This window comes from Eumetopias jubatus, unplaced genomic scaffold, assembly GCF_037043125.1.
Source record: "Eumetopias jubatus isolate StellerSeaLion01/CBP00866 unplaced genomic scaffold, mEumJub1_p1.0 scaffold_6, whole genome shotgun sequence".
Lineage (NCBI taxonomy): Eukaryota > Metazoa > Chordata > Mammalia > Carnivora > Otariidae > Eumetopias > Eumetopias jubatus.
This window is the reverse complement of record NW_028274812.1, coordinates 120,309,857-120,331,834: the sequence shown is the minus strand read 5'-3', so window position 1 is coordinate 120,331,834 and position 21,978 is coordinate 120,309,857. Positions and strand designations below refer to the sequence as shown.

General features: G+C 50.8%; 3 protein-coding genes and 1 pseudogene across 5 annotated transcripts in view; 1 reads left to right on the top strand and 3 right to left on the bottom strand.

Annotated features, from left to right (window-relative positions):
• ABHD16A (abhydrolase domain containing 16A, phospholipase) overlaps positions 1–7,615 on the bottom strand; it is a 13,808-nt gene extending 6,193 nt beyond the window's left edge. Inside the window, exons 1-7 of the mRNA XM_028120610.2 lie at positions 7,429–7,615; positions 6,388–6,444; positions 5,644–5,710; positions 5,321–5,407; positions 2,688–2,773; positions 1,072–1,145; positions 763–885 (exon numbers count right to left, since the gene is read on the bottom strand). Of these exons, the coding sequence (XP_027976411.1) occupies positions 763–885; positions 1,072–1,145; positions 2,688–2,773; positions 5,321–5,407; positions 5,644–5,710; positions 6,388–6,444; positions 7,429–7,560 (626 nt within the window). The 5' untranslated portion in view covers positions 7,561–7,615. The remainder of the gene's footprint in view (positions 1–762; positions 886–1,071; positions 1,146–2,687; positions 2,774–5,320; positions 5,408–5,643; positions 5,711–6,387; positions 6,445–7,428) is intronic.
• A 937-nt stretch (positions 7,616–8,552) lies between these two features.
• Positions 8,553–9,889, bottom strand: LOC114222254 (dnaJ homolog subfamily A member 1 pseudogene; annotated as a pseudogene).
• A 2,309-nt stretch (positions 9,890–12,198) lies between these two features.
• LOC114222255 (lymphocyte antigen 6 complex locus protein G6f-like) lies at positions 12,199–21,802 on the top strand. 3 transcript variants are annotated; one of them, XM_028120714.1, is made up of 6 exons: positions 12,199–12,420; positions 13,198–13,527; positions 13,610–13,873; positions 14,866–15,021; positions 19,998–20,144; positions 21,579–21,802. In XM_028120714.1, exons 1-6 carry the CDS (start codon positions 12,363–12,365, stop codon positions 21,800–21,802), a joined length of 1,179 nt encoding a protein of 392 aa, XP_027976515.1. In that variant the 5' UTR covers positions 12,199–12,362. The 3 variants fall into 3 exon arrangements, with proteins under 3 accessions (XP_027976515.1, XP_027976512.1, XP_027976514.1); XM_028120711.2 differs by lacking the exons at positions 19,998–20,144; positions 21,579–21,802 and adding exons at positions 15,197–15,263; positions 15,399–15,510; XM_028120713.2 differs by lacking the exons at positions 12,199–12,420; positions 13,198–13,527; positions 13,610–13,873; positions 14,866–15,021 and adding an exon at positions 19,843–19,915.
• Positions 16,742–18,363, bottom strand: LOC114222256 (lymphocyte antigen 6G6e-like). The gene is made up of 3 exons (XM_028120715.2): positions 18,247–18,363; positions 17,531–17,662; positions 16,742–17,420 (listed from the first exon to the last, which is right to left on the bottom strand). Exons 1-3 carry the CDS (start codon positions 18,296–18,298, stop codon positions 17,104–17,106), a joined length of 501 nt encoding a protein of 166 aa, XP_027976516.1. The 5' UTR covers positions 18,299–18,363; the 3' UTR covers positions 16,742–17,103.
• Positions 21,803–21,978: the final 176 nt, after the last annotated feature.

Genomic DNA, 21,978 nt, shown 5'->3' with positions numbered 1-21,978 from the left:
TGATCACTAAGCCCTCCCCTTTCCTTGGTATCCTGGAACCTGCCTCCCAGCCCCCAGCACCACCAGAAAATTCCCACAGCACCCGCGCCTCAGTAAGATACGGATGCTTACTGCTGGTACTTCGGACATCATCAGTGTCCACAACTATGAGTTACGTGGGCTTTGCCATGTGCTCTCAGGAACCCAGGCAAGGTGGAAGCCCTTGTGAATATGTTACCCTACTTAATCTCACCAATCCTATGGCGTGGGTTATTCACGGATGCAGAAAATGGAGCTCTCTTAAGGTAGAATAGCCTAGGCGCTGAGGGCCCGGGACACAGCTGCTCTGGCTAAGGCCGTGTGTCTCCACCACACCCCCAACCTCATTCTTCCCTCCAGCCTCATTAAAAGAGCTTCTGTGGGGCGCGTGGCTGGCTCAGTTGGTAGAACATGTGACTCTTGCTCTCGGGGTCGTGAATTCAAGGCGGGTGTACAGTTACTCAAATAAATAAACTTAAAAAAATAACAAAATGAAAGAGCTTTTGTGTCCAATAGAATCGTGTTAACATCCCAATCCTTCATTCACCATCTGTGAGACTCTGGACCTCTCTGAGCCTCTTTTCTGCACATACAAATCTAGATTAGAGACTACCACAAACAATATCAAGTCTACAGCACGAGGCCCAATAAAGGACGGCTATCTTACAATGGAGCACCCAGTCCTGGAGTCCTCGCTCCGTATCCCTTCCACCCCAGCGGGCCTCTCTCCCTGGTGCTTCCCACCTGGTTATCTGACAAGGCAGCTTCTTGACCCGGTTGAGGAGGGTGTCTGCTGTCCCCCGGTGCAGGGGCTCTGGGCGAAGCAGGGCCACACCTTGGCGGGAAGGGCCCCCTCGAGACTCCTTCCTGAGGATGGGAAGATGCAGGGGAGGATGGAGTTAGGAGCAGCAAGCTGGACATCCGAGGCTCAGAGGACAGGGGGCGTCTAGGAATGAGGAGATGGCGCTGGAGAGGAGGCCCTGGGGCCCAAGATGGGGCTGGACGTGGGCGACAGGACAGAGCAGGGAGGGAGTGAAAGAACCGGGGCCTCACCGGCTGCTGGGCTCTTCCCAGTGGAAGTCGACTGGCCAGCTCTTAAAGTCAAAGTTGTAGTTGGCGAGCTGCCGCTGTGGTGCGCAGGGGGAGAAAGAGGAGGGGAGGCAAAGCGGGACTAAGAAGGCAGGCCTACCTCCCCACCCTCGTCACCCTCATCATCCACAGGGCTGGCCCACACGCATGATGGGGAGACGAGTCAATACCCGCCCCCCCCCCCGGCCGAGTTCACAGAGGGTAGGCTCTGTCGTGGCCTGAAAAATCAGGCAAGAGAAGATGCCCTATCCGTTCTCAGGACTGGCCTGGCTGCTTCCAGAAGAGAACTTAACAGTCTTTGCTTTTCCGAAATGTAAGACTGACCCACTCCCAGAATGGGTGGCTGGAGGTGCTGGTGCTTCTGAGGAAGTGGGGGGTCCGTTGCCAGTCACCACTCCCCCCGCCCCGACCCCCGGGTCCTTCCCCTGATGCTGTCCTGGAGGCTGGGTGAGAGGGAAGGAGGGAAGTCATGCCTACAGTGGTTCCTTTGCATTGGGACCACCTCTTGAATGAAGCCCTCTCTGACTCTTCCGTCCTCACAGCCACCTCCCTTCCCTCACCTTCTGCAGCCAGGGGCTGGTGATGCCACCCAGACCATCCCCGCCGCCAGTCACCCCACTGAGTCTGCCCACACGCTTTTTGAGGGTGGCGGGAGCTGCGTCTTCTATTCTGCTGTACTCCCTCCCTCAGCACCGGAGCGCCCAGCACTCTATTTTGAGAGCTGTTTTTTATTTTCCGTCACAGAAATTTTTTGACATTTTCAAAAATAACTTGACTAAGAGGGAACAATAGAAACACTCTACAAAAATGTAAATGGCAAAACAAAACAAAATGAAGAAAAGCAAATTTCAGACAGGCTTTGCTCAGACCCGGATGCAAATCCAGACCCAGCCACTTCCTTTGCTCTGTGACTCTGCTTGTCACTTAACCTCTTTGTATCTGTTTTCTCAGAGGTATAGTAATACCACCTCATGCGGTTGTTGTGAGGACTGGGAAGTGCAGTCTGAGGCATATGCAAAATGCCTCAGACGGCGGCGTGCTGGACCATCATTACATAGCTCGGTAAATGGAGGTATGGAGCAGGATGATGGTGGTCACAGCTGTTTGATCCCAGGAGCCCCTTTGTAACAGGAAAGAGCTTTATAGGGCCCCAAAGCCCCTTCTGAAAGATAATCACACTCCAGCACCAGCTGGGCTGGCACAACTCCAAGGACACCGTGCCTGGCTTTTCTCCCTCTTGGCGTCACACTGTGCTTCCGGGCACAGGAGTGGACATACCTGTCCATCTTGTCCCATCCCTGAACAAAACTAGCATGGTGTTTGATGCACGTGGCCAAAATAAACACCACCTACACAACTGAGCTGCTCTGATAGAAGACCACCTTTGAAGAAACACCGTGGACCATCCCATTAGGAGTGGTAGGAAGGAAGATTCCTTGGGTGGACAGTTCACTTGCCCAGTGGGGAAGGGATATAGCAGTGGGCAAGCGAAAACCCAGTGTGGTCAGGAGCTGGTGCCCCGTGCTCCGGGGAGGCAGCTGAGGAAGCTGCTGCCAGGGCACCCGTCTGGCACCTCTCACCTTATTTTCGGCAGACTGGTTCCTGTGCGTTGCCTCCAAGATGGTGATGAACTGCCGGTACTGCGGGTTGGTCCAGCGGCCAATGCCTGGTAGAGAGAGGACAGGAAACAGTGTCAGGAAAAGTGGGACGAGCAAGCTGAGTAAGCTTCCGGAAGAGGGTTGGAGATGGGCAAGGAGAAGGCCCTGGAAAGAGAAGTGGGAGGAAAAGGAACAGATGGCCCAGGGTCTGGGGAAACAGGAGAGTCGAGCTGACCCCCTTCCTCCGTATCTAGCAACTGGCTTCAGTGTTCTCCTCCTACCCAGCTTCTTCAGTTTGTTCCTTGATAGGCTACCAACTCTCCACCCTCCAGAATGTTCACTTTCCCAGTCTTACCACAGCTTCACGCAACCTTCCCAGTCACCCCGGTGAGCACGGAGCTGCTTGCTTTCCCTCTTTTCTCTGTACGGTCTAACTCCCTGCCATCTGGCTTCCTGGCTCCCGCTCTTGCCCCATCATCACTTCCTCACTGAATCCGCGTCCCCTTCCTCCGTCCGCGCTCTCTTCCAACGGTGCCTCTCAGCACTCTTCCTGTCCCTCGAGACTCCTTCCTCCTCCGCTTCCTGGGTCCATCTTTGCCACCATCCGACTCCCAGACTGCTTCTCCCAGCCTCCCTTCCACATCCCTCTCAGAAACAAGAGCCATCCTCAACGCTAAGCTCTTTCCTCTTTTCACCTGGCCCTTTGGCGATCACATCTGCTCTCCCTTCACTGCCAAGCAGTCTCAAGCCCTGCCTTCTCTGCTTCCACTGACCTGGCAGTTGTCACGGGCCACGCACCATTGATGTGGGAGGCATTGGAAATGGGACACACAGGTTCCAGCCCTGAGAGCTGGGGCTTTGGCTGGGGGTGGGGTGGGGCTGGAGAAAGACGGTAAGCAAGTAAACAAGAACATTTCAGAGAGGGGAAAGTGCTATCAAGAAAATAAAACCAGAACGAACTAGAATGCTATTAACATCAGCGGTAGAGACCCCAGACAATACTGCAGAATGAAGCAAGGTGCAGAATGACTTGTACAGCATGATGTGATTTGCGACAAAAATGTAAAATGAACAAAAGAAGGGCTATATGTTGTTTTTAGTTACCATATTTCATAGATTCTAGAATGCCTATTTTTCTTTCACATTTGAAAACTGAAGTCGGAATGCATTTTACAATTCATAACAGTTTAGATTTGATAAAATGAGGCCTATCTTTCATAAAAGCATAAAAATGTGGACCAGGAAAGAAACCCCGCCAAATGGCAATGGTTACTTCTGGGGAAAGAGGAACACAGAACTGGGGAAGATTCCAATGGGAATGCCAACTCTGAATGCAAGGCTTCAGTATTTTATCGACAAAAGGTATTTGAAGTAGTATCACAAACATAAGCCTTTCAGTTCTTTATGATAATGGGGCGCCTGGGTGGCTCAGTCAGTTAAGCGTCTGCCTTCGGCTCAGGTCATGATCCCAGGGTCCTGGAATCAAGCCCCATGTCCGGCTCCCTGCTTGGCAGGGAGCCTGCCTCTCCCTCTCCCTCTGCCCCTACCCCCTGCTTGTGCTTGCTTTCTCTCTCTCTCTCTCTGTGTCAAGTAAATAAATAAGATCTTAAAAAATATAATTATGATGATATTTTGTTCTCTGGGCTTTTCTGTATTTAATTTTTGTGCCCAAATTAAAAATAAATAAAATTTAAAAGTAGGACAGAACCGAGGAGTGGGAGCTACTTTTAGATCAGGAGGTCAGGGAAGGCCTCTCTGAGGAGGGAGCCCAGCCCAGTGGATATCAGAAGGCAGAACACTGCAGGCAGAAGGTCCTCACCCCTGCCTGCGCCCAAGTGCAGCCATCCATCTGCTGACCCGTCACTCCCTCAAAGCATCCCCTCGCCCAGTTTTTGTCATGTGCACCTGCCAAGGGGCAATGATTTGGATAGTCTCCTCACTTTTAAATTGTGAGATATGACATACGTACATACAACACACATTCGGTTTAGAAAAACGCCAAGCAAACGTTCATGTGACCATCACCTGAGTCAAGGAAGAGAACACAGTCACATCCCCCCAGGAGCCCTCCCCAGCCTGTTCCCTCCCTCCCAGGTAATCACTCTCCTGACTTTCAAGTCAGTTTTGCTACTTATATATGCATCCCTTTTGAACTTTACATAAGTGGAAATACACTGCGTACCTTATCTGACTGGCTGCTTCTTGCATTCAACATTACAATTTTAAGACTCATCTGCGTTGCTGAGTGTAGCTTACATTTGCTCACTTGCACTGCTGTGCTGTGTGCTGTTGTAGAACTAGACCCTCTAGTGTATTTAACCATCCTACAATTTGTGGCCATGGACTTGTTTCCAGTTTCGGATTATTACAAACATACATATATGGACGTGTGTGGAATTACTGTAGGGTGTATGCCTCTCTTCCAGATAATAGCAAAGTTTTCTGCCAATTAGTTTTTCATTCTTACACCCAAGCCCTTTAAGGAAAAGATCGTATCTTCACCATTCCCAATTATTCCCCCTCAGGGCCCAGCACAAAATTTTATTTGCAAAAGCTACTTATTAAATATTTACCCAGTGAAGGATAGATCCAAACCAGGCTCCCTCTGGACCTACCTCGGAGACAGGCCACGCCTGCCAAGAGTAGTAGCAATGTCCCAGCATAGTGAGAAAACGGCACCACTTTGGACAGGCTCAAGTAACCTGGGAGGGGAGAGCCATTATGTGAGAAGTTTTCCCCACTGCCCCTCGGCATCTCTTCCCAGGTCAGCCCCAACCTCCGCCCCATACCCTCTCTTTGGGACAGCCATGCCCTTGGAGGAAGAAGATGCCTGATGGAAGAGGGAAGCCAAGCCATCCCCACAGGTCCCTTTTCCTCTTTAGGGGGGGGTCGGCTCATCTGCCAACAACCTGCCCATCACCTTTGAAAACACACTGACCTTTCCTGTATAAGTAGAAGGCGGCGAAGGGAGAGGAGTAATAAGAGATGGACCAGAAGACTGAAGCCTGCAGCAGAGAGACAGGGACAAGCAATCAATACACACACACAGGTCTGCCATTTCCAGGCCTAGGCTCTGAGCAAAGTGGATAGGAGGTCATATCAAGTACCTATTCTGTGCGTAACACAGTAGGTGCTTAATATTTGTTGAAAGGCAATGTATCAGAGCATAACAGAGGCTGGGGAAATTAGGTACAGGTTCTGTTTTCTTCCTCTTATCTCCGGACATAATTTCATCACGTTTAAAGGCCAGTTTCTTTTTCTGCTCAAGTTAATCAAGCCTTTTCCATCAGCCCTGCTCAGGACAGCACCTGGCCTGGTCCCCAAGAGATGCACAAACGTCACCATAGGAACCCTGCCAGAGAAAACAGCTGTCTTTGCAGCCAAAGAGGTTAGTTGCCAGGGAGGACAGGTCACTGGGGACTCAGCACCCGCAGACGGTCCCAAGAGTAAACACATTTTCGTTAGGGCTCAGGCTGCCCCAGAGAAAGCAAACACACCAAAGGGGAGTACCAAGTATGTGTGCTTGAGAGCATGTCCGTGTGTGTGATGGAGAGGGCTGCAGAGCCCAGAGCATCCCCCACCCCCAGGGGCGCTGCCTTCTCCCAGGCTGGGGAGGAGAAAGTTCAGGAGGGCAACTGGGTCGGAAAAGATGCAGTAGTCCCAGACGCCAGGGCAGACATACCAGTGCCAGAATGCTGTCAGCATGCTTCTCCAGGGCACGGGGTTGGTAGTACGTATCCTGCCAAAACAGATGGCCGCATCAAGGACCGTGTCCATCGACAAGTCCTTCCCCTTCCCTTTTGAGAGCCCTGATGTGTGTCCTCTGGTTCTAGCCTCCAAAGCAATCCCTCCTGGGACATCCCTGGCTCCCAGAGAAGCCCCTCTTCCCAACCCCCACTCCAAACCTGATTTCCTACCCCAGACCATGAGAACATAGGGGCCTGGACTTGCAAGCAAAAGCGAAAGCCTCACTGGACATTTTGTGCTCCTTTTCCACAGCCCAGTTTCAAAGGGGTTGTGGGCGTGTGCATACGGGGAGAGGAGTTACAGAAGAAAAGAGAGACACCATGACAACTTTAAGAGGGAAAGATTAGAAATAACAGTAGGGTGATTAAGGAGAGTGTGGCTGAGGGCGGGAAGTTCTGGAGGGCAATAAACACAATTTGAGCCTACCAATGAAAAGGTGGAGAACATGTAGGGGCACAGCCTACCACCACCCCCAGCTTTCAGGGATGCGATGACCTTGGGGTCCCCAACGTAGGGTGGGCGGTTGGGTGGGGGGCAGCGGATACATATGTCGAAGTCATCTTGAAATTCAAGGCCAGGGTAGAAGGAAGAGAAAACAGAACCGGGGAAGGCACCGAGTCAGAAGAAATCGAGAGTCAGACGGCAAAATCATCCAGCTCTCGAATCCGCGCAGGGTCTCTTCCAGGACTTAGAGTCAACTGGGACCAGCACGAACCACGAAAGACAGGGTGGGGGGCCGCAAGAGGAAAAAGCAAGGAGTGGTAGTCAGAATGAGAAAGCGGTGGCAAACAGCGATATAGAAGGCAGCCGGTCCGCAGGCGTAACTTTAACCCAGGAAGCACAAAGAGCACTTTGCAGACAACTGGCTTGACAAGCAGGCTCCCCCGATTTGCAATGATGGGCGCTTCTGGAGAGCAAAGGCCGCAAAGGGGTTTGGGCCGTACCATGTTTTTGACCAGGGGAGAACTCGACTCACCCAGGAGCTGGAAGGGGGGGTAGTGACTGAAGTTGGAGTCTCAGGGACGCCGGACGGGGCCCTTTCCGAGTCCCTTTCCCGGTAGATTTTGTAGAGCCGGGGGCCTAGGACGCAGCTCAGCAGCTTCGCCATGGCCCCCGCTCCGGCCGCTGCTCTCCCAGCAGCAAGTCCCCCTACCGGCCCCGCCCTTTCCCGGCCTCTAAGGTATTGCGTGCCCTTGACGTCAGCACGTACCGGCTCCGCCTCGTGCCCTGTGGAGACGTTTTCCGCGCTGCTTGAGACGGTTTTCGTGCAGTTGGACCTACGGGTAGAGCAATGGTCAGAAATTAGTCGGAGGCGTTTGGAACGCGGAGAATTAGAACATTATCAGGCGTAGTTAAGTCCCCTCCCCCCTTTTAAATCCCTTAATATTGGTAGGCTCTCGAGCGACAGTGGGAACGAGAGGTAAGATTAGGAGCACTTGACAAGAGCAACGAAAAAGGAAAGGTGTCTAGGAATACATCTAACCAAAGAAATGCAAGATTTTATGAAGAAAATTACAAAAGTTTTTGAAAGAGGTAAACGAAGGCTTGAATAATTGGAGAGCTACATCGCAGTCATGGATAGGAGGACTCAGCATTGTTAAGGAGTGTGAAATACTGGTTAATACAAAAAAAAAAAAAAACAGGAGGGGGGATGAATTATCACTCTTAAGCGTGGACGAATCTCAAAACCTCAAAACCGTAATGTTGAGTGGAAAAAAGAAACCTACAGGTTATATACAACCTGACACCATTGTATAACGTCCAAAGAGAAAATTTAATGATCGAGAGTGAAAGATAAAAGAGCAAATTTAGAATAGTGTAACACAGCATAGAGAATCCTTGAGATGGTAATACTATTTTTTAATAGATATTCAGGTTTGTTTTATTTTTCTTTGTACCTTACACCTACATAATATATACATTCTTTAGCTTTTTATTGCAGTAAACACCTATACGGAAAAGTGAACCATTTGAATATATCCATGTAATCAGCATCGAGATCAAAATTACATTATACCACATATACAAGATCTTCCTCAAATCACTACCTGCCCCACCAAGAGTAACCACTATCTTAATTTCTTTTTTTTTTGAGCTTTTATATTTGAGTTTATTCTTCATTTAAAACACTACTATAGTTGAATATTAAAACAAAAACAATAGCAAGTAGTGAGCTATGATTATAGTCCTTCACTCATTCACTACTGCATATAAAATGCCAGCAGTGTTTTTCACTGGCCCCATTAAGAGGTCTGACACTGAACACCACCCCTGGGATGATGTTCATCATCCTCATAGGCTTCCCCATTGTAATGGCGCCATCTTTCCTGATTTGGATCAAAGTCCACCAGTTCTACCTGGTCCATTTCATCAGTCTCTTCTACTTCCTTCCTCTCAGGTAGGAGTTTTTCCAGCAAAGAAAGTTTATCAGGAGAGAGAAAGCCATTCTCAGGAAAGTTTACCTTAAATTCAATGATAAGGCGACCCTTCTCATATGGTCTACGATAAATTGGCATGCCTTCATTTAGCACACACTTGATATCTCCATGCTTGACAATTTGACCTGGGTGAGAGGTGATGACGATGGTTCGGTTGTCAAGAGTAGATATTGGCTTTTGAAAGCCACACAGTGCTTCAACCAGCTGTATGTCCATACACATGAAGAGGTCTTCTCCTCGCCGAGTAAAAACAGCGTGGTCCTTCTGATCTAAAACAATGATAATATTTCCTGGTTCCAGTCCTGGTTCTTGGTCTCCTTCACCATGGAATGTTATCTTCTGGCCGTCCTTCATACCTTTGTCAATATGAACTTCTAGAATCTTCTTCTCTCAAACTATCTTCCTCCCATTGCAGCTTTTACATCTGTCTTTGGGACTGATCCGTTCCCCATGGCCCTGGCACTCCATGCACACAGACTGAATTTGCTGAACCATTCCAGGTCCTATCTGATGAATTCTTATTTGCATTCCAGTACCTCGGCAATTGGGACAACATTCGACTGCTCCTTTCTTACCACCTCGGCCTTCACATTTATCACAAATCACATTCTTTTGCAGAGCTAGTTTTCGTGTTGCACCATTATATAAATCTTCTAAGGTTACTGAGAGCTGATGCACAACATTTTTACCTCTCCTTTCTCTCTGCATCCTTCCTCCTCCTCCAAAAAACATATCAAAGATGTCCATGGGGGAGCCAAAACCACCACCAGCTCCACCTTCGTTAATTGCCTGTTCTCCTCCTTTGTCATATAATTCCCTTTTCTTTGCATCAGAGAGTACTTCGTAAGCTTGAGAAATCTGTTTAAACTTCTCTCCTTCATTTGGATTCTTATCAGGGTAGTACTTCAAGGCCAGTTTCCTGTAGGCCTTTTTCAATTCCTCTTGGGTGGCATTGGGTTTGACCCCCAAAACATCATAGTAAGTGGTTTCTTTCACCATTGTCTACAGCCGGTGAGAGGGCCGAGGCCGGTGTGGGGGAGCGGGAAGGGGCACGTTGCTGGGCGCAGCTCGGGCAGCCGCCGCTGCTCCGCGTCTCACCGAGCGTTCTGGAAAGTTCCGCTTAATTTCTAAATTCATAGGTTAGTTTTGCCTGATTTTGTACCTCACGTAAATGGAATCATATGAAATCATGCCCTTTGTTTCTTGCTTCTTTTACTTGTTATGTTACATTTGATGTAGTCTTTGGTATGCATGGAATATTTCATCAGAAACAATTTTAAGGGGGCACCTGGGTGGCTCAGTTGGTTAGCGTCTGCCTTCAGCTCAGGTCATGATCCCAGGGTCCGAGGATGAGCCGCATGTTGGGCTCTCTGCTCAGTGGGGAACCTGCTTGTCCCTCTCCCTCTGCCCCTACCCACCCCCCACCTGCTTGTACTCTCTCAAATAAATAAAATCTTAAAAAAAAGAAAAACAATTTTAGAATAAAAAAACACCAATTCAAAGAGATACAGGCACCCCTATGTTTATAGCAGCATTATTTACAATAGCCAAGATATGGAAGCAGCCCATGTGTCCACTGATTGATGAATGGAGGAAGAAGATATGAGATATGTGTATGTGTGTGTGTGTATACACACACACACACACACACACACACACGCATATATATGGAATATTATGCAGCCATAAAAAGGAATGAAATCTTGCCATTTGCAATGATATGGATGGAGCTAGAGAGTATAATGCCAAGCAAAATGAGTCAGCCAGAGAAAGACAAATACTGTATGATTTCACTCATATGTGGAATTTTTTTTAAAAGATTTTATTTATTGGGCGCCTGGGTGGCTCAGTCGTTAAGCGTCTGCCTTCGGCTCAGGTCATGATCCCAGGTTCCTGGGATCGAGTCCCACATTGGGCTCCCTGCTCCGCGGGAAGCCTGCTTCTCCCTCTCCCACTTCCCCTGCTTGTGTTCCTGCTCTCGCTATCTCTCTCTGTCAAATAAATAAAATCTTAAAAAAAAAAAGATTTTATTTATTTAACACAGAGCGTGCATGAGAGAGCACATACAGGGGGAGTGGCAGAGGGAGGAGAAGCAGGCGCCCCCATATGTGGACTTTAAGAAACAAAATAAGCAAAGGGAAAAAAGAGAGAAATCAAGAACCAGCCTCTTGAGGCACCTGGGTGGCTCAGTCGGTTAAGCCTCTGCCTTCGGCTCAGGTCATGATCCCAGGTTCCTGGGATCGAGTCCCACATCGGGCTCCCTGCTCAGCGGGAAGCCTGCTTCTCCCTCTTGCTCTGCCTCTCCCCTCCTCTTGTTCTCTATCTCAAATAAATAAATAAAATCTTTAAAAAGAGAAAAGAAACAGACTCTTAATTATAGAGAACAGACTGATGGTTGGGGGTGGGGCATGGGTGAAATAGGTGATGGGGATTAAGGAGGGCACATGTCCTCATGAGCACCAGGTGATGTATAGAAGTGTTGAAGCACTATATTGTACACCTGAAACTAATAAAACACTATGTTAACTGGAATTAAAATAAAAAATTAAGGGGCTTCTGGGTGGCTCAGTCCCGTAAGTGTCTGCCTTTCCGGCTCAGGTCATGATGCTGGTCATGATCCCTGAGGGTCCTGGGATTGGGCCCTGCATCCAGCTCCCTGCTCAGTGGGGAGTCTGCTGCTCCCTCTCCCTCTGCCCGTCCACCCGCCCCCCGTGCTCTCTCGCGCTCATGCACTCTCTCTCCAATAAATAAAATCTTTTAAAAAATAAATAAAAAATTAAAAACATACCAACCATAAAAAAAATTTTTTTAAATAAACTTTAAAAATAAATAACACATTAAAAACTGTTAGAGCTATATGAAGATCTGTTTTGAGAATCCTGCCTGGGGTAAAGGGATTTGGTGAATTCTCTAGGCCCCTGTTATCTTTTTCCTTCAGGAGTAACTTAATACACTCATCAGGGGCTCAGAAGAGGTCTGTGGTGTGCCAGGCAGCCACAGGGAAAGTCATTCTAAATTATTCATGGAGTATTGACTAGGTATGCAGTCTTATGCTGGGTTCTGTGGAGACCAACATGAAGACTCAGCTTCTTCACTCATGGCTGGTATCTCTCTTAGGGTGGAGAAGAGAGCACAGAATGTACTTCCAGAATGAATGAAGGTGGACGGCTGTGCCCCCTTCTGCGCAGGCTTTTTAGCATGAAGTCTTTGATCTGTGTCCTTCAGCTGATGTAGAGTCAGAAGTGTGAGATCATCTTCAGAATGCCCGGGACCGGGTCTTTTCCCCCTCGGGACTGAAAGGTGGTGGTCACTTTTTCCCCAGTAGGCATGAAGCTAGGCTTTATCTCTCCAGCATTCCCATCCCCTCAGAGGCCCATGTCACTACAGACCAGGGAATGTGGGCCTATATCTGGGTTTTGTTTCCTCCGTGAGGCACCAGGTCCTGGGCAAGAGAACTTGGCAGACTCTCTCCATGGCCATCTTATTCCTCCTCCTTCTGTTTCTACGTGGACCCCACCGGGCTGCTGCAGGTAAGGAACAGGAGGTGGGGGATTCTTTGGCTATTTGAAAGGTTGTAAGGAACTACTGTTGTTTCTCCTTAGAGGCCTGGGGAAGGTATATGACTCAGGAAGATAGATTTACCCCAACTGACTCCCCCCTGCCTCTAATTCAGGGGAAGACCCAGAGACAACGAGGGTCCAGGTCATGTACAGTTTCTTTCTTTTTTTTAATGTTTAATTTTTTTGAAGATATTTATTTATTTATTTATTTATTTATTTATTTATTTATTTATTTATTTATCAGAGAGCGAGCAAGAGAGCGAGAGCACACAAGCAGGGGGAGTGGGAGAGGGAGAAGCAGGCTTCCTGCTGAGCAGGGAGCCCGATGCGGGGCTCAATCCTGGGACCCTGAGATCATGACCTGAGCCAAAGGCAGACGCTTAACCAACTGAGCCACCCAGGAGTCCCTAATGTTTAATTTTTTAATTTTGGGGGCTTTTGTTTGGGGGGGGTTATGTACAGTTTCCCTTAGAAAATAAGGATAGATGAGAAAATGCGTCCAGAAAAGGAGAAAAGAGAGGAAGGACCTTTGCCAACTATTCTAGCCTTTTTTCTCTTGCCTTCAGATTCCCTCACCCACTGGAGGAGAGTCTCCTCCTCACTTTTTGTAGCTGTCACTTGAGAAATGTACTCATAGCCAGACCCATGCGGGGAGACCCCAGAAGGGCAGAAGCTGGGGGTTGGAGGTCAAGTGGGAGCTATCGATCTGATGCAGGTCTCTAGTCTCATACAACCTCCTCCCCACAGACAACATCCAGACCATCTATGTAGCCTTGGGGGAGGCGATGGAGCTGCCGTGCCCCTCACCACCCGCCCTGAGTGGAGATGAGCTCCTGTCCTGGTTCCGCAGCCCTGCAGCAGGCTCCTCCACTGTCCTGGTGGCCCAAGTGCAAGTAGCCAGTCCAGGCCCAGACCCCGGGAAGCCCACAAGGGTATCCAGGCTCAAACTGCTGGGGAACTATTCGTTGTGGCTGGAAGGGTCCAAGGAGGGAGACGCCGGTCGATACTGGTGTGCCGTGCTGGGTCAGCAACACAAGTACCAGAACTGGAGGGTATATGATGTCTCCGTGCTCAGAGGTGAGTGAAAGCACATAGATCAGGGGCCACTGGGGGGTCAGGAAGTCCAGCAGAGAACTAAGAGGTCCCTCTCTCCCCACAGGATCCCAGCTATCTGCGAGGGCTGCGGATGGATCCCCCTGCTCTGTCCTTTTATGTTCTGTGGCCCCTGCCAGACGCCTAGACTCTGTGACCTGGCTAGAGGGAAAGGGTCCTGTGAGGGGTCATGTACAGTCATTTTGGGGCAATGGGGCTGCCCTGCTCTTGGTGTGTCCTGGGGACGGGCTCTCTGAGTCCGGGGAACACAGACCAAGAATCATCAGCTGCCTCATGCCTCACAACAAAGGGGTCAGCTTTAGCCTGGCAGGTAAACTGAGGGAGGATATGGGAGAGGATATTGCCTCTGGCACAGTCTGCACCTGCTGGTTAGGGGAGGAAGATGGGACTTTGCCATTGGCCAGATTCCGGTGGGGGATGATTTCTGGTGGAGCAGACCATCACCTGTAGGAAGAGGGCTTTTTTTCTTATTGACGAACTCCCTAACAGAGAAGGGGGTTGTTTAAGCCAGCTCTCTGGTGGAATAGACCACTGGCCTATTGACCACTGGAAGGCTTCTGGTGGAATACACCATTACTTAGAAATGGGGTAATCTATGACTTTTGTGGAATATCTCATAGCAGAGAGGAAGAAAAGAAGAATTTTTGATGGGGGAATTGTCTTTTGAAGAAAAGATATATGCGCTGATGTTCTAATGGCCTACTGAGAGTGGAACTAGAAGGGGAAAAAATATATAATTGTTTTACAATTAGAAGTCCGTTATAAACAGAAAGAATGCTATTGGGTGTAGAATAACCCATTTACAAGGCAGGAGGGAGGAGCAAATGGCCATTACTTTGGTAAGCGAAGGCCAATTAATGGGCAGTGACAGGGTCTTATTTCCCTCTACATCCTCAGCACCTAATATGGTGCCTGGCATTTGGTGGGCCCTCAGGGGATGCTTATGGAGTGAATCAGTGAAAGAAAGAATGAATTGGAAGGCACTACTTGTTCCTGAAAGTTTGGATTACTATTAAGGATATGAGGAAAACTGCAGTTATGGCTGACTGTCTGCTCTGGAGTTAGTTGTCCATATGTGGGTGGGGGGGTGTCCCTATTCGATACCAACAGGGGCTGACGGGGTCAGCATGAGAGGCTCGAAAATGGGCAAAGTGGGTTGGTGGAAATTGGGGGCAAAGAAGCCTATGAAATCTTTTGGTGGGAAGAGCCCACTAGACTACGGGGGAAGCCTCTCTTCGCGGCACAGGAACAAACCCCTCACCACCTCCCTCCTGACCCCTGTTGTCTTGCCCTTTACTGTAGCCTCCACTGAGGTCTCCCCTGCCCTCTGTGCCCCTTCCACGGGCTGGGATGTGTCCTGGATCCTGATGCTGTTGCTCACAGTGGGTCAGGGGTTCACCATCCTGGCCCTCAGCATCATGCTCTGCAGACAGAGGGTCCAGGGGATTCAGCGCAGAGGTGAGTCCCTCCCTCCCAGAGGGAAAGAAGAGAACATGTGGGTGTGAGGCAGAGGGCTGGGCTCACGTCTTGCCTCTAAACCCTGTCTTCTCTAGGGGAGGAGGGTAGTAAGGAGTATAGCTCTGAGTTATCTGGTGATTTCTCTGCTGCACCCCATGTGGCTCCTTCTTCCCAGATGCCTCGATTCCTCAGTTCAAACCTGAAATCCAGGTCTATGAGAACATCCATTTGGCCTGTCTCAGGTGAGGAACACTAGGGGGTGCAGACTTAAATCCCAGAGGAGACTGGGGTTGGGGTGGGTATGGGGGTCCCCGTTCCTGAGGAGGTGGAGAACGGAAGTATCCTTAATCCGTCTTTCTGCTTCACAAAACCCACAGCCCACCTGCCCCCAAGATCAGATGATCTCCAGGACATCTGCTGGAAGTGTGACCTGCTGTTTCTCTGGCCATCTGGCACCTGAAGGCTTCGCCTGAAAACCTTGGCAAGGGGGGAAGGGCTGAGAGTGCTACTTTACAGTCCAGTTGGTCTCCAGCAGTCAAGCTGTGTGTGTGTGTGTGTGTGTGTGTGTGTGTGTGTGTGTGTGTTGGGGGGGCGCTGAAGGAAAGCAGAGATTATTCTGTGATGTCACCTGTGAGAAGGTGTGGTGTCCTGTTTCATAGCAACCAGTGAAGGGGTGGCCCTGAGCCCCCAGTACCATGGGATTGAGGGGAGCCCGGGGTGGCTGGCGGGGGTGAGGAGGGGTGGGCATGGGCAGAGACGAGATAGAAGAATCCAGAGATTTGAGCAATTGTGGAGAGTCAGCCTTGGGGAAACCACAGGACAAATGGAGGGGACTAAAGAAGAGGGAAGGGAAAGGACTCACGTTAGAGGAAAGAGATGGGCAGAGAGGGAAAACAACAGAAGCACCAAGTGGAAGGACTGAATGGCAGAGAATAGGAAGAAGACTCGGCTTGCCTCTAAATTAAGCCAGGCCATGCCCCAGCCCTGTCCCTCATCCCTGCTCAGTCTCGTTCGCACAGAGGAGTGGAGGGGGAACACGCACCTTTAATCAGACCTCAGGCTTCCTCACGTGGACGGGGAGGGCACTGAGTCAGGATGGGGTGGCCCTCCTTATCCTAGCACTTCATGCGGCATCCGGCCTCTGGCATCCGGAGCGGTGAGAGGCTTATCAACATCCTGACGTCCTGGGAGGCCCAGGAGTCACATGCTATCTCCCTGGGTAGAGGGAGTGTCCACAGGGGCGGGTGGGTGGATTCCCCGGTGGGGTGTGTGCTGGGCTGTCTGTGAACCGTGGACAAGCTTGGGCTGGTCAAGCGGGGGAGGGCACTGATGCTCTTAACTGGTCCATTCCCCGGTCTCAGGCAGAAAGGAGCTGGACTCCCCACCACACCCTCACAAGCAGCTCCACCAGACACACTTTTGTGTGTCTGCTCAAGCTTGGAGAGTGACTTCTCAGAAGTGTCACCAAAAGCCTTCATGCTACAGTGGCTTAAGCTAAGCTATTAGCAAGAAGGAGGACTCGAATGACACAGACGGAGAATGAGGTGAAAGTTACAGTTCAGGTCCCAGCAGCCAGCCCAACCCACCAAGCAGCTCTAGTTTGCTTTTAGAGAGAGAGAGAGGAGAGAGAGAGAGAGAGAAAGAGAGAGAACACATGCGCACGCGCGCGCGCACACACACACACACACACACACACACACAGCAGTGTCCTAGACTCCCAGATAGCACTTTTATTCAATTTACTCTTCACAGTTCCCCCAAGAACCTCCTTCCTGAGTTCCTGACCTGTCAAATTAATCTTTCTTAGCAAGACTGTACTCCTCACCATACCTGGTGCCCCTTCAATCCCCTTGCCTGGGACCCCCAGCTCCATCAAACCGCCTGCCTTGCCCAAAACCGGGAGCTGAGATAGGACATCAGCGGTGGGCATCTAGAAAAAAAACAAAGGACCTAGAACAGGTGTTCTTTATGAGGCAGGGCTCTGGGCAGGTGCCTATAGGGGCTACAGCAGTGCCTGTAGGAACCAGGCCTTGGGAGGGGTCTGGGAAGGTGTGAAGCCGGGAATCCGAGGTCTCTACAGAATCAGGTTCTTGGGCATATCTCAGATGCAGGTGTCTGGAGGGCGGTGATGATGGGGGCAGAGCCCTGAGTTGAAGGCTGCAGACCAGCTTGAAGCCAGCGGAGGAGGGGGCCTCCCCAGGTGAAGCTGGCCCCGAGGAGGAGCAGGGCGGTGAGGAGGGGGCTGGGGAGCGGCCGCAGCGTGGGGGCTGTGTTGCACAGGTCCTGCTCACAGCAGTGGTGCCGCAGAGCATAGGAGCGCGACCAGTAGGTGGCACGGCCCTGCAGAAGGCACTGGGCCCGTGGGAGGCAGCCTTTCCGTTCGATGATCTCATTCTGCTCTGTGGGACAAAGAGAGAATGCTGAGGCTGGGGCAGGAAGGAGGCAAGGGCTGGGGGCAGCAGGAAAAGTAGGATGGATGGATGGAGATTGGCCTGGGCCCGAGTCCTACCTGAGGTGCCAGTGCTGATGCCACAAGCTTCGTCGTCCTGACACTCGGTGGGAACAGGGTAGCAGGGTTTGGCAAAGCCGCAGGTGTAACAGCGGAGCCGACCCCGCGCAGGGGGCGGGGGCGTGGTGAGACCTGCAGGGGGGCGGGGAGAGGCAGAGAGGCCCCTGAGAGGCTGGAGCCCAGATCCTGGACAGGGATTCACGCAGAGAGGTGGGGAGAGGGAGGTGGGGAAAGGGAAGGACAAGGGCTGACAGAAGTAGAAAAGAGACACAGGGAAGGGAGGGGAGACAACTCAGGAAAAGAAAAAGACACAGAGGCAAGAGGGATCCAGAGGTTGTGAGAAAGGCACAGACGTGACAGAAGCCAAGAGAGTCAGAGAGGAAGGCAGAGAGTGACACCCAAGCCAGACCCGGAAGGCAGGGTGGCAGTGAAGAATTTAAGCAGATGGTGCCCCAGACGGAGAGCAAATAAGAATTGACACTGACCACGGGGTCCCTGCAAAGAAGCAAGAGGTGAGATAAGGAACAGGGGAGACAGGACAGAGGCATATCAAGATGCTGCAGGGAAGAGAGAGTTATTCTCAAATGCCTTGGAAAAGAAACTTCTGGTTCCACCTTCTCCTGGCCTGAGGCCATTCCCGGGAGCTCTTCTTTCTAAAGCCCATGCAACTCTCTGCTCAGCATCTTCCCTGTTTCTCCCCACCGGTCCCCCCTTACCCAGTGCCTCACAGAGGAACAGGATGCACAGGAAGATGCTGGAGGTGCCCATGGCTGGACCCAGGGCTCAGGAGTCTGGGAGAATGTGATCTGCACCCCGAGATCCTGAGAGCTAGAGCATCTGAGCGAGACAGGGAGGGACCAGTAAACAAACACACCTAGGGAGTGAATCTGGGGGGTGGAACCAGGACCAGATTCACCAGCCTGACGCAGTAGGGGCCCTGGGCCCGAGGCTCCTGCGCCCCACACCTCTCACATCCTCCCCGCCCCCTACTTGAGTCGGCTTGAGCCTTCAGGGCCTTCTCTGTTCTGTGTGTGTTGCTCTCAGCTGCGTCTGCCGCTTCAGAGTTCTGTCTGTCACCTTCCCCCTCACTCCTCCCCACCTCCCCTTGTTTCAAGCTGTTCTCAGCTCTGTCAGCTCAGCTCCCTGGCTTTGTTTGCTCCATCTTTCCCCTCTCCGTGCATTTGAGTCTCTCAAGGTCACCCTCCTAGAAGGCCTGGCCCAGAATTGTTCCAACGTGGTGTTTGAATGTGGAATCAATGATACCCTCTCCCACCCGCCCCTCCACACAAAGCTCAGCTGCGTAAGGGGGACCCCACCCAGCTTCACATCCCTTTGATCCCCCCAAGCCTCAACATTTGTACCCCATAATTATCTCTCCCAGCATTACTACTGCGGAGGAAGGAATTAATCATGGGTGGGGCCAGAGGGACAGGTGTGTTTCCACCAGGGGGGCAGTTCAGAAAGACTAGGAAGGAAAGCAGGGAACAGAGTTAGGAGGTGGTGGTAGATTCTGGAAAACTGAGGTTTAAGACCTTGAGGAGGAGAGCCTGATCTGAGAAATCAGAGCCGGGCTGTACCGGGAGTAAGACAGAGGAGGGAGGGGGGCAGAGGAGACAGATATCCTTTTTGTTGTTGTTGTTTTTAAATCTCAGGACCTCTTTATACTCTTAAAAATTACTGAAGACCCAAAAGAGCTTTTCTTTGTGTGAGTTAATATTGGTATTTACTATAATATTTACTATATTCAAAATCAAAACAGAGCATTTTAAATAGGTTTATTTAAAAATAAAAATAATAAACCTATCACCTGTTAACAAAATACAGTTTTGTGAAAAGTAACTTCTTTCCCAACAACACAGAAAAGGAGTGTCACTCTACACTTTGGGGAATTAGATAAAAGTCAGGCTGAATAGAAGATGGCCGGGTTATCACATCTGCTTCTGCATTCAGACTGCTGGGATGTGTTGTTTTGGTTGAAGTATGCTGAGAAAAGCCAACCTCATGTAGGTATGTAGTTGGAAAAGGAAGACCATTGAGGACCCTCTGAAAGGGTCTATAGGGCCAGGAGTTCTGGGGCCACAGCTTGAGAACCGCTGCTGAGGATGGAGGAATCCAGGGACTCTGGAGCATGCCAGGAGCTCTTTCTCCCGCAGGGCGGGGGTGGGGGGGGCCCTCCCTGTCCCCATTGGGGCCCCAGTGCCTGCTGGGGGAGATTCTTTCCTCCCTTTTTATTGCCCTATAAAGCCCAAGGCAAGGGGGATATAAGGCTGGCGGATCAGGGCCCGGGATGGGGGGGCGGGAGAGAGGTGATACTGACGCAGGCAGACACAATGAACTCCTTACTTGCTGTGGTCCTGCTCGGCACCCTGCTGGGGTCTGCCTTGGGTAAGGAGGCCGCCAAGGCTGGTCCCCCTCTGCTAACTGGCTCCAGGTCAGCCCAGGTCAAGTGCCTCTTCTCTCCTGCCAGGAAACCACATGCGATGCTTCGAGTGCAAAGGAGGCCCCAGCAGCTCCTGCAAAGAAACGGTGGCCACCTGCGGGGAGGGGGAGCGCTGTGGCTTCTTGGAGCGCAAACCCCAGCCGGACCGAGGGCAGAACAAGCTGTCTGGAAACCGTGAGTTCTCATTTGTCCCTCTTCCCCCAGCCCTCCCCTGCCTCCAGGCTCAGTCTGGCTCTGGGCAGATGATGCCATGGCAGAGTAGAGTGGTCCGTAGCCCCTTCTGGCTCTGGCACTGAGCCCCCCCCCCCCCCGCAGCCCACTGTCCATGGACTCCCACCTCCTCGTCTTCACTCTCCAGGGTCTCAGAGGCCCATTCACTCGTAAGTGGTTGAAAAAGTTCTGTCCCTTGAAGGTAGAGACCAAAATATTAAACCAAACTTGCAGACATTAGCTAAGGACCAGGGTGTGTGTTTGTGTGTGATTTTGAAATAATTTTTGATTGACAGAAAAGTAGTAGAATAGTACAATTCCTGTATATGCTTCACCTCCCTTCCTCTAATGTTAACATCTAATATAACCATAGTACAGGGGCGCCTGGGTGGCTCAGTCAGTTAAGCGTCTGCCTTGGGCTCAGGTCATGATCCCAGGGTCCTGGGATCGAGCCCCGCATCGGGCTCCCTGCTCAGCGGGAAGCCTGCTTCTCCCTCTCCCTCTGCCCCTGTTTGTGTTTCCTCTCTTGCTGTCTCGCTCTCTCTGTCAAATAAATAAAGTCTTTTTTTTTCCCACCCCCGCCCCCACCCCCGCCCCCTGGCAGCTCGCCGCAAGTTGAGAGTTTTTGAGGGCAAAATTGGGCTAGGGGTCTTCTGAGATGGTGGACACTGTTGATTGGAGGCCCACGCGAGATCATGCCCACACAGGCGCTCTGGTGCCACTTTGTCTGGTCCCGCAGAGGTCTTTTCCATCTCAAGAGACTTGGAATCTAAAAAATATCTTTATTCTTTATGTTAGACATTTCATTAGGCACATCCAATGATTATGTCTTTAGGATAGTGCTGACCACTTGTCCCGCAGGTCGCACTCCTACCCCTGGAGCCTAGGCTTGTGTGTTCCTCAGTCGGTCCAGCTGTGCCTGCGGGTGACAGGACCCGTAGTGTTCATTTTCCACCTGAACTGACAAGAGGGACGTTGGCTTCAGTCCAGGACCCAAACCAGGACCCCACATTGCATTTAGCGCTCACGTCTTCTTAGTCTCCAATCAGCGACAGTTCTGCGTCTTTGTCTTCCACGATCTTGACACTTTTCAAGAGTCCCCATAACTTATTTTAGAGACACCCCTCAATTTACATTTATCTACTATTTTCCCATAATTAGATGGAGTCATGGATTTTTGGCCAGAACAGCACCGCGAAGGGAGGTCGGTCCTCTTCAGTGCCATTGAATCAGAGGGCTCACAATGTCAATGTTAATTTTGGTCACTTGGTTTCATGGAGGTGTTTTTTGGAGGGGGCAGAGAATCCCTTTGGGCTCCTTGAAGTCACCTCCGCTCTGCCCTAGAAGGCAAGTCCTCAAGGCAGGAGTCCAACACCCCAGTCTTCTTCTCTCTCTCAGCCTCAGTGACCTTGATTCATCACTATCCAGCCTGCGTGGCGGCCCATCATTGCAATCAAGTGGAAACAGAGTTGGTGGGAGACGTGACTTACACAACCCACAGGAACTGCTGCGTCGGAGACCTGTGTAACAGCGCTGTGGCAAGCACCGTGGCCCCGCCACGCATCTTGGCTGCAACAGCCACCACCCTGGCCTGGCTCTTGCCAGCACTGTGGAGAGGCTAGTAGGCTCAGGAGGGGGAAGGAAGGGGAGCAAGGGAGCAAGGGAACAAAGGAGATCTGAGGTGAGAAGACAAACACCCCTCTGTGAGCCATTAAAATCTCTCCACCACTCTAGAGCTGACTGGAAAATGCCATCTATCTTTCGTTGATGGGAGAATTGCATGAGTATTATGGGGGCA

Excerpts from the sequence above, each read along its gene's own strand:
- LOC114222255 (XM_028120714.1), top strand. The coding sequence starts at position 12,363 with ATGGCCATCTTATTCCTCCTCCTTCTGTTTCTACGTGGACCCCACCGG. Across the intron at positions 13,528-13,609 it reads TGATGTCTCCGTGCTCAGAG|GATCCCAGCTATCTGCGAGG; the intron begins GTGAGTGAAAGC and ends CTCTCCCCACAG. Across the intron at positions 15,022-19,997 it reads CCAGGGGATTCAGCGCAGAG|GAAACCACATGCGATGCTTC; the intron begins GTGAGTCCCTCC and ends CTCTCCTGCCAG.
- LOC114222256 (XM_028120715.2), bottom strand. The coding sequence starts at position 18,298 with ATGGGCACCTCCAGCATCTTCCTGTGCATCCTGTTCCTCTGTGAGGCA. Across the intron at positions 17,663-18,246 it reads GTTCCTCTGTGAGGCACTGG|GTCTCACCACGCCCCCGCCC; the intron begins GTAAGGGGGGAC and ends GCCCCCCTGCAG. Across the intron at positions 17,421-17,530 it reads CATCAGCACTGGCACCTCAG|AGCAGAATGAGATCATCGAA; the intron begins GTAGGACTCGGG and ends TTTGTCCCACAG.